Raw genomic sequence first — 14716 nt, 5'->3', positions numbered from 1 at the left:
TGGCAGCACAACACTTGCAATCAGAGGTAAACTTGAATTACGGAGTTCTGGCTCTTGAGGCTATTCCAGTTTGGTAAAGCAGGGACTGGTTCTCTCCTGGACTAAATGGTTTCAAAAGTGACAGTATTTGGTTACAAGGTGCCCAAGAGCTGCAGCTAACCACCAGACTCCACTGCCTTGTCAGCAGCAAATTGGAACTGACAGAAATACGCATTTGAGAAATGTACAAATGACCAAAAATCCCCAATCAGCAGGACTGAGGTAAAACTGGGGAAGAATTCCCCTTGGATACCATTTTCTTTTTTTTGTTGTTTTTTACAGTTGCACTCTCACCATTCTATCCAGCTATTTGGAACAAACACTGTCACAACACTGTAAAAACACTCATACAATCTGGCAGTCGTAATCTCGGCAGAAGTTGGAGGTGTCCTGCAGCAGCTGGGATACTGTGTCAGCTCAGCACCGAAGTGTCAGGGTGCTGCAAATACAACACCCAGCCCAGCAAAGACTGCTTGCAGCTCACTTGCAAACACTTTTCCCACCAGGTTTATTCCTTTGCAGATAACATGCTTCTGCTTCAGAAGATTACCTTGAGGATATTGTATCGCTGCACATCACAGAAGTCCCGCACTCCTATCTCTGTCCCCATGTACCAGCCATTGAAGGGACATCCAGTAAACTCCAGGCCTCCCACCTCAAGAAGCATATTGGCGACAGCAGGCAGTGCATACCACTTCAGATCTAACTCCTTAAACCATTCATACCTGTTAAACAAGCATTGATCACTTTATGTGTCTTTTCCTCCTTTAGGTGATAACCAGAAAGGTCCAGAAAGATAAAGAGTACTGTCTCTAGGAGAAAGGACCCACAAAGCAGGGTCTGCAAAAGCTCACAGAGGCTTTTGTTTACAGTGTGATAAGAAATTGGCTGCTAAAGAAATTGCTGAACAGTATTACAGAGTTCTACAACCTGCAGGCCAGTCCCAAAGCAAACACAAAGAAGAGAGGGAGAAAGGCAACAAACACTCAGCTGTGAGTGCAGCCGCATTTTACGTGTGTGTTACACTGGCATAAGAAATTATGAGGTTTAAAATTCTGAATATGGTTAAAATATAGGATGGGAAAAAAAGATTTCCATCAGAATTACTATTGACTTCCTCAATTTAAATCTCATGTAATTGTTCTAACAGGCATATTATCTTTCAGGACAATTTACCATAATTATTTCATCCTAACAAAGGACTCATAACATGACAGCCACAGGCACAGGCTAATAACCTGCCAAGGTGAGGCAGAGGCAAAAATGCAATTATCTAAGTCCTGCATGCTTACTTGGGATGCTCCATTGGCACTTCGAGGACAATTTCTGGCGGGAACTCAAATATTTCTGGGTCCTGGCCATTTGCTTGGAGAACAAGTGGGACTACATCAAAGCGGCCGTACCGCGGCTTCCACCCAAGCTCGATGCACAACTGCAAACAAAGAAAGTACCTTTTGGGGTTTTTCGAGTTCCCCCCTTCAGGATATGGAGGCAAAAAACATTAATCCTCTAAAACATGCTGAGGTAAATTCTAAGTGATAGAGATTATCTTTCTCATTCAAACAGTGCTGAGATGTGTTGTCCCAGTACTGGTTGTGTCCCTGACTTACGGGGAGCATCAGCTCACCCTGCTCTGAGGAGGGGAGCATTTTTACATCACAATTGTAAGAAATTATTGTTCCAGCCTACACCTAGAACCTGTGGAGCAAAACATCTCATTCACTCTTTACTAGCACACTTCCCTCTCACTCTGAATAAACATGCAAGCTAAACACCAAAAAGGACAGAAGGCTTAGGCAAGAAGGAAAGCAGTTGTGGTTCTGTGTCTAGAACTGTACCTGTGTGAACTCCACGCTGGCAGGGTCTCCTACGACAGACCCGTCTGGCATTTGATAGCCAGCGTATCGGATGAGCTGGCTGTTCCAAACACGGAAATCGTGGTTCCCGTCAGTCCGCTGAGGGAAGATAGTTATGGCTGATCTGCCCAGAGAGAGAATCAAATCCTGTGACACCACAGCAGCACAGCAAACATTCTGATTATCAAGGCACAAACTGTTACCAACAGCAATTATGTTATATTTCTAAAAGAAAGGTCAATCATTCCCCCTCTGCCCACCTCCCTGAATCCCCCGGTCAAATCAGGGAAGGAATCACAAAAGGGTTTGTAACATCAGGCATGAAAGTTACAAAGCTTCACAATGGCTGATAGTACATATCAGAGGAACATGTAAGTACCAGGAACATGAAGAGCAGAGACAAGTTGCCAGAATATTTAGAGAGGCCATTCCAGGTCTTGCATAGAGCCTCGACTCCAGATCTGGATGTGATTTTTACTGGAGACCTACCTTATATTTCCATTGTTTGTGGCATACTGAACGTGACGACAGATGTACTCAAACATTTCCTTCGCTGTTTTACAGTCACGTGCATCAAACACCTGTGTGTTTCCAAAAGGAATGCAAAGAAGAAGCCTGATTTTGGAAGAGTAATGTAAGCTCATGATTTTTCTTATATATTTAAGCAAAGTCTAAGGAAAAAAGTGCCATGAAAAGTCAGTATTTCTCAATTTCATTTTATCTCCACTAGGAAAGGTTATTTGTATTGCTCTTGTATGCATCATTCTCACACCTATCAATCCTCCAAGGACCACGACATGCACCTGGTTCCATGACATAGTTGGCTCCTAGAACTATGAAAAAAAGGTGGATCTTACGTAAAGGAGGAAGCTGAGCTCAGGTGAAACAAGTGCCAATGCAAAGAACATCCTGACTTACAGCAGGTGACTCTTTGGCCCATCATGTCTAGACCCGAGGGTTACCTGGAGATTGGACCACTGGATTCTCCCAATACACCTAGGTGCATTCCTCCAGGCCTGTTTGGCAGCAAAGACCAGCTCATCCTTTGTCAGATGGTAGGTTCCTGTTGTTTCTATCTCCTTGGTCACTGTTTCCAGACGGACCAGGTGTTCTTCTATTTTTGGCCTTTTGAACGGGAAACAGCCACGAAAAGAAACAATGAGAACTTCATTACTTAGAACTGATTTAAATTACAGACATTCTCCTTATGTTCTGGATCAACTTTCTGATTTAAATTCGGATTTCTAGATTAGTTTGGAAAAAATGGTCAGATCACAGGCCAATGAAAAGCAGAATCGGGCTAACTTCAGCCCACATGTAGGATTATACTGACTGTCCTCTTAAAGTTCTATTGTTTCCACAGGGACACAACTCTTCTGAGCAAAGTAGGATTTTTGTTCCTAAAAGGAAGTGCTGAGCAATTCCTCTGTCAGGGAAACCAACTCTAAAATTCTTTACTTTGATAACAGAGAATCAAGTCAAAACATTAGGAAATATTTATCACAGCACAGACAAAAATTGTTTTGTTGGCTCACAGATAGAATGAAAATAGCCTGCACTGTCTGAGAGTTCTCACATTTTCAACAAGATGAAAGATCAAGGGCAAGTATGTAAGATAGTGTAAATCAATGTGATCAAATAGCCATGAGCAGAAACACAGAGATGTGTGAATGTAATGCGCTGGCAAGAGAGTACAGTCGGTGTGAGGAGAGGGACTTTCAGAGAGACTCAGATGGAAAAAGGCTTTGTAGAACAGGTCAAAGTGTCCAGGGAAGTAGCTGCTATGTAAAAGGCTGAGTCCCTTTGAAAGTTTGATAATGTTTTAGAATGGGATCTGCAAACATGAAGCTTGTCATGTGAAATATCATCTACAGCCAGATGTGCCAGTTACTCCTGCAACATGTCTCTGCACCACATCCATTTCTCTGAAAACAAGCCTCTTTTCTGCAGCTATTGCACACCTCTCAACATACTCAGTAAGCTTATGTTGATAGCACAGAGCAAGGTTGAAAAGTAAGAAACTGGCCTTCCAATCTTTGGCTAAAGCCTTGAGAGTCAAAACAGAGAACAAAAGCACACAGAGAAGAGATACTTGGAACAGCACAAACAAAAAGCATTATGCACACTATTCACGTCTAAGACTGATCTGAGTAGGAGCTGATTCCACTACCATCCAATGTTAACAACACAGCAGCCAACATGCTGTAAGAGAGTTCTGATCAACCTGCTTATTACAAACGTACTATAATGCACCCATATCCCTCAGAAGGGATGGGGCTGAGGATTGCACTGTACAGAGTCCATTTCTGTATTCCCAAGACCTAGGACTGGCAGATATAACATGTGAAGTGCAGCAGTAGTTTTATTTACCTTTTCTAATAGTCCTTATCTATTTTTTGAAGGCATGCTGTGTAATGGGATACTTACTGATACCTGTGAAGAAACCAAACACTCCTCTAGTCTCACAGATAGGTAGGTAGGTAGGTAGAGGACTTTCATACCAAAAATGAAGGTAAAGCTGGCTTACTCTTTAAATGAATTGTAGTACTGCTTGATAAAGTCTGTTGCCTGAGGTAGAAGTTCTGCTGGTGGAACTGGCCCATCTCTAGTACCTTTCACCAGACCCTTTGGGGTCATGAGTGCCCCTTGGCAGGCTTTTGTCTGGCAGTTGATAACCTGAAGAACACCAAATGTCAAAACCCAATGTTGTACTCTGTATCCTTCCAAAGTTATGAAAAACCACTGTTCAGGTTTCCATGTTTTACCTCCTTTGCTGACAGGTGTAGTGTGTCAAGAAAGCTGGATCCATTTTCCAAGTTTCTTACTTTTACATGTGTTGGACACTTTGATATTTGATTTGAAGATTTGATATCATTTTGAGGAGGGTTCTGGACAGAGAAAAGATAAAAACACATACTTTCCTCAGACCTATTTTGACCACTAAAACGCTACAAATGAAATTCAAGAAACTAGATAGAAATATGATCTTCTCCAGTGTATTTACTAATTTGAGTGCAAAGCTATTGATCTAATCCACAGTTTGATATGAAATGTGAAAAAGGTATTAAACAATTTGTTAGTATCAAACAATGAAGCTAAAAACATACCTCTCTCCCATCACTGGCCATTGCTGAAGTTACGATAGGTGGCATCTCTACCTGCTTCTTGCTCAGATCATACAATTTGGCATCACCATTTTCTAAGCTTTAAAAGAGAGAAAGACAATTCATTATACACAATGGGCTTAGTTTTTGTTAGTTTTACCCGCAGCATCAGAAGGGAGATGCTCAGAGATGTCTCTGAAAGATGTATCTAGTCAATCAGTCATTTGCAGCAGCATGACGGGGGGAGTGGAACAGAAGTCAAGAGTAAAGCTACAATCAACCTTTCCAGATCACAATGTGGAAGGAAAACAACAGATATGACCTGGGATGTTAAAGGTTGAGTATCTTTGCTGTAAGCTAAACAGAGGACGTCTGTACAATTATGATCTGGCCAGAAAATACTCAGGAGTCAAAGAAGAGATTGAAATCTCCAGGGAAATATGTGCAAATTTCACTTGGGTCCAGTCTTCAACTTATTAAGCAAACAACATACTTTTATACTAATTTCCTTTGTTTCCTACATTGTTTTACTTTACAATGTCTTGTACAAACTGTAGCACAGAAATACTTTACCAACATAACTTCTAATAGCATTAATAATGACTTTACTCATTTCTATAGCATACCTATGTCTCCAGTCCTAGCATGCCTGAAACCATTACAGCACAACAAATACATTTAGAAATATGAAAGAGAAAGCACGATGTTTTCTTTCCTCAATGACTGTATGACTTAGACACAAAAGTTTAAATATACCTCATCAAGTAAATACCACCCAGTGACCCAGGGACATCTGTTCTTTGGTTATTGCTTTAGAGACACATTCTCCAGAACCCATGTCACTCACCTTTCCTTTTCAAATGAAAGAGAAACTATGAAGCAAATAAAAGACAAAGATCTTACCCGTGGATCTTCCTATTTTTCTCCACATTGTTATTGATATCCTTCTCTTCAGAGGGCTGGTTCTTAGCAGCACGAGGTTTGAATACAAACTGCCATGGGCACAACATTTTGTGTGCTTGATTTTTGATTTTAGTTCACAGCGTTGAGATGTTGCTTCGTGTGATGAGGGAACACTTCTGAGCAGGGAAAAAAACCAGCAAGGTCAGTTTTTGACTAAGAATGTAACTCCCTTTAAAAAGGCACAGAGATCCTGCAGACTAACTGATCTGATCTAATTAACTTCCTGTTCTAAAAAAGAAACTTACTTGACTCTTAAGAATATTGATACTAAAGCTGTCATGTTTGTCAGTGCAACAGTGCAGCCATACCTTGTTTTAAAATACTGGCAAGAGCATTTCAAATGCCCCCCAGTTGCATACACCAGCAAATATCAGTACCTAAGGAAGATGCATGCATGCTTTACTTCTGTGAAGAGCATTCCTTGAAACTTGGGCTCTTTTAAGTAATTTGTTTTCCAAAAGTTTGTTAAGTGTTATGAAACATTGTGTTAACTCAGGTGTTAGCTAGGAAAAGGGATGTAAAATGTTGCTGTCTAATTCATAAAGTGATGAAAAAACAAAGTCTATCAATTAACTAAAACCTTTTGCAAGGTGTTCATCTGCCAGAGACAAAGGGAGTTCCAAGATCCTGAACTCTGTATTTTGGAGGACATACATATACACACAGAGGATGTTTCAATGTAACATACATAAAACAATACACAAATGCTGTTCATTTGAACACACACTTTCTGCTAATTTCTAACCTGCTCCAGAAAAGGTGTGACAGGAGAAAAAGAGCAAACTAGCTAGGTACAGCAGAATTAGCCTCACTGTTTGAATCTGGTTCACAACAGAAACCAAAACCATGTTTCCAAAAAATTAAAGACAAAGAAAGAAAACACACATTGGCACATACTCCTGATGTAAATGATGTATATTTTGTCACTCATAGTCCTTTCAGTCACACTGATATTGCTGGGCTCCCAAGATGCTGTCTGCTGTACAAATGACACAAGAAATGCAGGCAACTACCTCTCCAGAAACAGTAAAGTGTTAGGACTTGTCTGTTACTCCAAGTGAAAGAAATAGCATGTAATAAGTATTTCTCTGCAGTTACAAAATAGGAATAAACCTAAATTACTATTCTGCAGGAAAAAATGCTGCAGTGTGCCCATATATGTTTATAAAACACAGGCTAAAAAAGAGAGAAGGAAAGCATGGGGAGAGAGAAAGGAGGAAAGAAGAAAGTTAGAAAGAAAGAGAGAAAGAAAGAAAAAGAAAAATACAAATAGGAAGAGAAAAATATAAAGAAAAAAACCCAGAAAAACAATACTCAGGGGGAAAAAAAGGGGAGAAAAAAAGGGAAGAATTAGAGGAAAATATAAGAATAAAAATATAAATAATAACAAATTACAGAATAATAAAAAAGAAAAAAGTAGAGGAAAATACAAAAGAGAGGAGAAAGAACACATTTGCCATTCACTGGCAATCAGGGTGAGCAGCTGCTTTCTGTGTTCTCCACAACTAGGTTCTTTAAACAACATTCACAATATTACCTGTTACATGCACAAACCTTTAAATCAGCAGAGAGGGGGATCAAGTTTTCAGAGCAGCAGGACAACCTGGAAATAAAGCAGGAGACTGATTCCACCACTTTACTCCTAATATGGAAAAACAGTTTGCCATATCATTACTTCACTTTTGAGCTGCAGTAAAACAACAGCAAAGCGAACACTTAAGACACAGAGCTGCCTTACCGTGCCTCTGGGAACCTGCTAGGAGATGACCGTCTCTGTCAAAGTTGCTCTCCTTTAATGTGTCCTGCTCTGTATCCCTCCTGTGAGGCAAAAGCATTTTATACTCCAGAACCATATATGCAAAGCAGTGTAAGACTACACATAGGTAGGGCACAAAAGGGAAATCCCAAAAAGGCCCAGATTTCTTTGAGAAGTGGAGGGCGTGTAGCTGCTGTGCTGCTGTAACATTACACAACATCCATGACGGGAGGGAGAGCAGTGACCAGTTCCTGATGTTACGAGCATCCTCTCCTTCCTGCACAGCTTGCTCTACCCTTGATTTGTGCATGTGCTCTGTGATAAGGACAGTGTATCACAGTTTTGGCAACCTTGCAGACAACAGTAACATAAAAAATGAAAACCCTGAAAGAACTCTCACAGGTTTATCACTGGATGGCCGTTCTCCTGTACGTTAAACCAAGAGCTGCAGGAAGGGGTGGGCAGCTTCAAGAGGTATTTTACAGAAGCTTTGGGAAATGGACCCACAAAGCATTTAAATGACCATAAAGACAGGTATTTTAAGTTTACCATAAGTATATTATTCCCTTATTTTCAATCAAGTTTTAAAAGATCTTTCTCAAGAGTGTACTTGTAGAATTTCCTCCTCTCCAGAGCTCTCTCTGATCGGCTGCTGCTGCCCGTGAGCTTTGTCCCCTTGTGCTTTTCCAACATAACAGAAAAACTGGAAGGAAACGGTAACTCCCTGAAGTATAAACTCCTCACATTATGCTGCATGTGTGAATGCCAGACAGGCAGCATGATGATGGGATTACTGAGTAGAATTTCAGTGTTAGACAACACGTGGACATTCACATATTATAAAACCAGGTTTCTACCTGTGGTCTGAAAGCCACAAGCAATCCTGGCACCAACAGTGGCATGCAGTATAAAGTGCTGCCAGGCAACTGCCGGCTCAGAAATGCTGTGGTATGCCAAGACACTCAAGGATCTGGCCTGAGTTATTTGTTCATTGGCATCATGTGTGACTATTTAAAGGAAACTGTTTAGAACTGTTTTCCAATTAAAGAAAATTCTTAAATGCGATGACACGAGGTCAAAATGGCAACAATGACAGCCAGAGAGGTACAGCTGCTGATAAAGGGCTACAGAAGCAAGACATAAGGCTGAAGGATAAACATGGAAACACACATTTGCACCTGTCACATTTTTACTGGACAAGCTTGGGCAAGGAATTTTCTTCTTACTGTGTCCAGCTTCTGTTTTTAAAAATTAACACAAAGAGCTTGTGTAAAGCACTGCTAGAGGTAAAGCAAGTTATGTGTTCCTGGGTTCATGCAGGAATACACCTGTACAGATTCTATCCAGGGTTGCTACAGATTCATCTCTTGAAAAACAGATGTGAGTTTTCTGCAGTTGAAGCATTCATCTGCTTGTCTGTATCACGTCTGTGCTGCTTTGCATCCACTGCTTAGGAATGTTCACACTCAGATGTTTGATTTTTGTTATGTGACGTCCTTCCTCTACCAGAGTTATCACTTGACATCTCTTTGTTCAAAATATTCTAATGAGCAGGCAGCACTAATGGACGTGTGACACGATGCCATGTCACAGATGTAAGCTTTGCTTCTGATCCAAACCACGGTGACAGTTGCAACTGCTTGAGAGTGAATACAGGTCTATGCCTCCCAAGTGTCAAACCAAAGGTGCTTAAATTGAAAGGAAACTTTAGAGTTACACTCTAAAGAAGGTTACACTCATCTCCACAGTTACTGTTCTGTCAGGGTTTACAAATTCTCTTTGCATCCTTGCCTTTCTTATGAAATCTGGTCTCTCTTCTCTACAGAATATGGGGAACCTTAATGTCGATTATTGTGAAAGAAAACATATCTTAGCAGAAATTTCAGTGAATTCAACAATGTCCAATGGTTTCTAAGCTTTTATTATACAGCTTCCTTATTTCCCTCTGCCTGGACACTGCTGAAATCAAGGAAAGCCAATGTAGGGATTGGATATGAAAAATCATATTTGGAATGACCAGAAGAGAAGAAACATTATCCTTCCTTACAAGAATCATTTAAAGGATCGGCTGAGGTGCAACTGCTAGGAAACCGCTTCATCATTCCAGTTTTTCAAACAGAACCTGCTCTTTTGCTTTCCAAAATCAATAATAAATCTCTCTCTGTATAATAAGAACAAGAGACCATCATTCACTTCTTAGGTGGAGTCAGAAACTAAACAAGCTCACTGTGCACTCCTTCTACAAACATTCTACACCGCTTGAGAAGTTCTCCCCTCAGAAAACCAACACTGCACAGGTTTTTTTTTGCACAGCTTCTTCTGCCTCTGCCACGCCACAATTCAAGAATCAGTTGCTTTTCTTACATTAACTTTGATGAAAGAAGTGGCCTTTTAGAGCAAAATGTGACCTATTCAACTGCATTCTGACCATGCTGTCATTTTGAGTTAAATTTTGTTTCTGATAATGTGATGGTCTGTAGCCTCAATGATAAAGTCTCTGCAGTTTCATTCAAACCAAGTCACATTCTGTGTCTGACCCTAATATTCTGCATCAGCTCAAGAAGTTGTATTCTCAAAAAGGTTTTTTAAGAGCATGCTGTTTGTAAGGTTGCTCCTCTGAGATCACGACACCTTCAGTCTTCAAAGAAGTATTACACTGAGGCAAAGCTGATCATAATAAAGGCTGATTTTCCCACCTGGCTGTGACCCTACAGAGATGATGTTCCATTGTCCCAACTTGTGAAAAATTACTAGTGATTTTTTTTTTCTAACTGCCTATTCCTATCTATCTATTTTGTATCTGAGGTGTCTCCACGATGAGCTTCCAGAAGTGTTGCACACCACATCACGAATTTGAAATACAATACTGCAGGCATAAACACTTGACATTTCAGGAGATTTGTTCAGCCCTTACATGCTCCTCTTGTGACAAGGATGAAGTAGTCTATTTGCAGCTACAAACTGATGGCTCTGTTCTTTATGCATTTCCTTTTCCTGAGGAAACATAGTCTGCTTCCTGCTTTGCTCCATTTGATTGACTTCATGGGCTGACCAGGAAACCTGGTCCTTAAAATGCCAGTAACACATTCTCATTAAAAAAAGTCTGGAAAGTACCCCCATATGGCACTTGGTCCATCTCCCTGCCCCATCTACAAGATCAGCTCTAACTAAGATATTGTTGAACCACCAGCAAATAATGAACAGTCAGTACGAGGGGCAGGACTAACAGAAAAAAGCTGCCTAGTTACTCAGATGAGACACCAAAGAGAGAGATAATCATGCAAAATGGAGTCAGATCACAAAAGGCCATTTAGATCATGGAAACGAACTCATGCTTTCCAATAAAAGGCTCATTGTTTCTTTTCTTTGTGGTACATATCACTGAGCCCCCTTGGTCCATTAACAACATCCATTCACTTTCTGTTCCTCTGGAGTAAAGTTCTGATTTCTCTACTAGCTCTGAGACTTTGTTCACATTTTCCAGTTTGCTATAACTTGACTGCAGAAGAGACATGATTTCCCTGACTACACAGTGTATATTACATAACTTATTATTAAGTTAAGACAGGTATTGTCTCTTTGTTTGTACTGTGCCCCAGACCTTAATGCAATGGAGCACCCAGTCACAGCAAAGCCTCTGTACTTTTTCAACTCAGAGGTAAATAAATACATAAATAACGACAACGGTGGGGGTTTGTGTCACAGACTGGTGCCAGACCACCCTGGAATTGTATCTACAAGTCTCAGTTTGCAAGCAATTTTGCACTTATTCAAAAGTGTTATCTACAAACACGCTATTTTTAGTTCCCAAATTCCTACAGTGGATACCTGCAGTGTAAGAGAGGTCTGTGGAACAGGGGTTGTGAGCAATCCAGGGCTTGTATGACAATAACTTTAAAGTTCTCATTGATCTACTTCTCTTGGTGTTTTCAGTGCTGCTGACATGTAAGCATGTTTCAGAGTCATTGTCCTTAAAAACGCTCATTCCTGCATGGAATTTGATGAAAATATTCTGTATGAATGGATGGAGACAGAAACAATGAGAGCTGCATGTACATGTCACACTGGAGAACTACACAACAGCATAGACTAGAAACTTCTGCTTTCTCACCCTCTGCTTCTTTACATGTTTAATGGAGATATGGAAAATCTGGATCCCTTTTTATTTTCTGCATATTTAAGGCAGATTAAAAGCAGCAGAAGTGCAACGCTTCATTTCCCATCTCCTGACCTAGGCAGTGCAAGCTGGCACGTCAACTGACAATGGAGTGGAAAATTTTATGACATGAACATATGAGTGTGAAAATGAAAGTTAAGCTGATTGTGAAATTTACTGTTCCAGTAAACTCATCCCTTCCTGTCAGCTGTAGGGTAGCCCAAATCAGAAATGCAGCAATAACTAAAATCCCTCATTAGCCACCCTTTTCAAAACTCCCACCCGTATGCACTGTTACAAATATGGAAAAGGAAACCAAAAAGGGGCAAAGCCCTCAGACAGCCAATGACCAGAGCTCTGTGTGCCTGGTTGCACGTTGCCTTGAGCTGAAGCAACTTCTGTAATGTACTGACTCACTGCAGGATCCTCAGCCACAGCTGCAGCAGGACAGGCTTGGGAAGAGCAGACTAAAGCCAAAAAGCTTTAGTGCACTATACCTCCTGCCATTACTTCATTGTGTTTAGGCTACTGAAGATGTCACTGTCTGGAGCATAAAGAAAATCCTTGGCATAAGGATAGGGAAAATGTATACAACAGTGTCTGTTATCTTTGGTCCTGCAATTCACACTTGTCACAGCAGAATGTGAAGAATGATGACCTTAAGATTACCATGTGACAAAAGATTTGGTTTTGCTTTAGAAATAACTGTGAACTGCAGGATTCAAAATGCAGCAAAAGCACGGCCTGAGAAGGAACCCTCTGGAGGTTTTTCTCCAACTGATTTCTCACCAAGGAACTTTTCTCAAAAAAAAAATTAAAATAGCCTAATATTCCTGACAACACTGTCCCAGGCTGCTTATCTGATTTATGAGAAAAGGGATTAAATGCATAAGTAGATCAAGAAGGAAACAGCCACAGAAGTTTCCCACAGCTACAGATGCTAAACCTCCTGCTGTTCACATTATTGATCTACCTTTCGTATCCCCCCCGAGTGTGGTTTCATGCTGTTGCTAAGCCCACAGACCAGCCTTCTCTAATGAAGCACTATTCTGGAAAACACCAGATCTGGAAATAGACACCTGACACCAACTCATTTTTGGTAGTCAATAACCCAACCTCACAGATTGCCTGTGCTATGCAAAGCACTCTTTTTTGTAGCCATGCAGAACTCTTTGGGTCAGCCTGGTTTGACAGACTTATGTTTATCAGAAGAGTTTTAAAAATGTCTTAGCTCTTGTGACAGTCTATGAGCCATGATGTAACCTCCACACAAAGCCTGTCAGGGAGAGGCATTCATTACACATGCATCCCAAATACATCAGCTGTACAACAACCCCATTTGCCCTGACACTCTCTGGAACTGACTACTACTAAGAGCCAATATGAAAATAATTGATAGAAACTTGTACATTTGGGTTTGGAAAAGGAGATGGGGATGTTTTATACAGCTTCTAAAGGTAACTTTTTGGTCTACCTGGAAGTTGTCCATTCTTCCTAATTAGAACTAGCAGTGAAGTCTTTCTGCCTCAGTAAACACAAAACATTCCCTCCCACTACCACCTACAACAGCAGTGCAGCTAGTTAATACACACCTGCCCGGCACAGTGCATGACGTCTCTCTGACAGAAAGCAAGAGTAATTGGCAGCCCCTAACTGGAAGACTTCTCTGCCCATTCCTTTGGTTTTTAATTAAACATATAGCACTTTTGAAGCGATTTCAATGAGACTCATGCTTCTCTTCATTGCTGACCTGCAAGTCTCTAACTTGTCCTTTATACCAGCCTTTATACCTACTCATTTTTGTTTCCTGCAAGCTCAAGCATCAAGGCAGCATATTTCAGCCCACACAAAATGAAAGTATGTCCAACTGCCTTCCATTGTTTCCTGGACAGAAATAGAGGCTTTCCCAGGCAATTTTACGGCTCTGCTTTACATCTTTATGAGCCTTTTTACTGCTTAAGTTATTTTTAATGGCTTCTTGCAAAGCACTAGTTAGGTCAGTCTTGCCTGAATCTACACAATTTTCAATGTCTGCAAAAAATGCATCACATTCTCAAAACTTTCAGGGAAAGGAAAATTACCTTCCCTCTGTTACTGTTAGGAAAAGAATTCTAGTGCTAGAGGGTTTGTGGTAGTGAGCTTACAACTGCTTTACTAGCACCAATCTACAGTTCCTTACCAAAGACTACAACTTCCATGGCACCTTCTTCAGCATCTTTAGACATCTTCTTTAGCTTGGTTTTAATTTGGTGAGCAAGCATACTGCTTGTTTACACAACTCTTGATCACACTGACAGAGAGGATAGCCTTTGAAGCTGCATTTGTAAGGTGGAACATGAGTTGAGAGCTTGAGAAGTCACTGATTAAAAATAAAAACCAGAGATGTGGAAGAATGTGTGTTGATATATGGTCAGGTCAGATTCCAGAAAATGATGGATGGCTTTATGAAGTGGGTTAAATCACAGGGTTTAATCCATAATAAACAGTCCTAGTACAAACATCAAAGGAATGTTACAGATTAATTAGCAGATGCTATTATCCATAACAATTTTTGTTTCTATTCCCAACAGAATATGCAAAATAATCCCTCATGCAACCTAATTGCTTCATGTAACTACTGCAGCAAGGGGGTACTTGGACTACAGCCACTGAAGTAGGAGCTGATGTAGACTGTATAACCCCACTGTTACGTGACAGAAATAGTAAGGTTTTTGGTCAAAAGCATGTCCTAAATCATCATAAAAACAAGATGAGTCAGTTTTAGCTTAGTCATCTGAGATGTGTCTGAAAGGAATTTTACAACAGTCTGTAAGATTAAAGCAGCTCAAGATAGCTCTCTGAC

The 14716-nt window shown here is 40.5% G+C and overlaps 1 protein-coding gene across 4 annotated transcripts in view; it reads right to left on the bottom strand.

Moving 5' to 3' along the window:
• The window catches only part of NOS2 (nitric oxide synthase 2), a 32091-nt gene that overhangs the window by 10711 nt on the left and 6664 nt on the right, over positions 1 to 14716 (bottom strand). For 2 of the 4 annotated variants that reach the window (XM_062012048.1, XM_062012051.1), the window contains exons 2-12: positions 7701 to 7780; positions 7517 to 7604; positions 5903 to 6078; positions 5003 to 5099; positions 4661 to 4783; positions 4423 to 4571; positions 2858 to 3020; positions 2385 to 2476; positions 1878 to 2019; positions 1332 to 1471; positions 590 to 764 (exon numbers count right to left, since the gene is read on the bottom strand). In XM_062012048.1, coding sequence (XP_061868032.1) covers positions 590 to 764; positions 1332 to 1471; positions 1878 to 2019; positions 2385 to 2476; positions 2858 to 3020; positions 4423 to 4571; positions 4661 to 4783; positions 5003 to 5099; positions 5903 to 6009 — 1188 coding nt within the window. In that variant the 5' untranslated portion in view covers positions 6010 to 6078; positions 7517 to 7604; positions 7701 to 7780. Of the gene's footprint in view, positions 1 to 589; positions 765 to 1331; positions 1472 to 1877; positions 2020 to 2384; positions 2477 to 2857; positions 3021 to 4422; positions 4572 to 4660; positions 4784 to 5002; positions 5100 to 5902; positions 6079 to 7516; positions 7605 to 7700; positions 7831 to 14716 lie in introns of those variants that run through there. The other 2 variants (XM_062012050.1, XM_062012049.1) reach the window with 2 other exon arrangements.

Source organism: Colius striatus, chromosome 20 (genome assembly GCF_028858725.1).
Source record: "Colius striatus isolate bColStr4 chromosome 20, bColStr4.1.hap1, whole genome shotgun sequence".
Classification (NCBI taxonomy): domain Eukaryota; kingdom Metazoa; phylum Chordata; class Aves; order Coliiformes; family Coliidae; genus Colius; species Colius striatus.
Note: the sequence above shows the minus strand (reverse complement) of the source record. Positions and strands in the feature narration are given on the sequence as shown.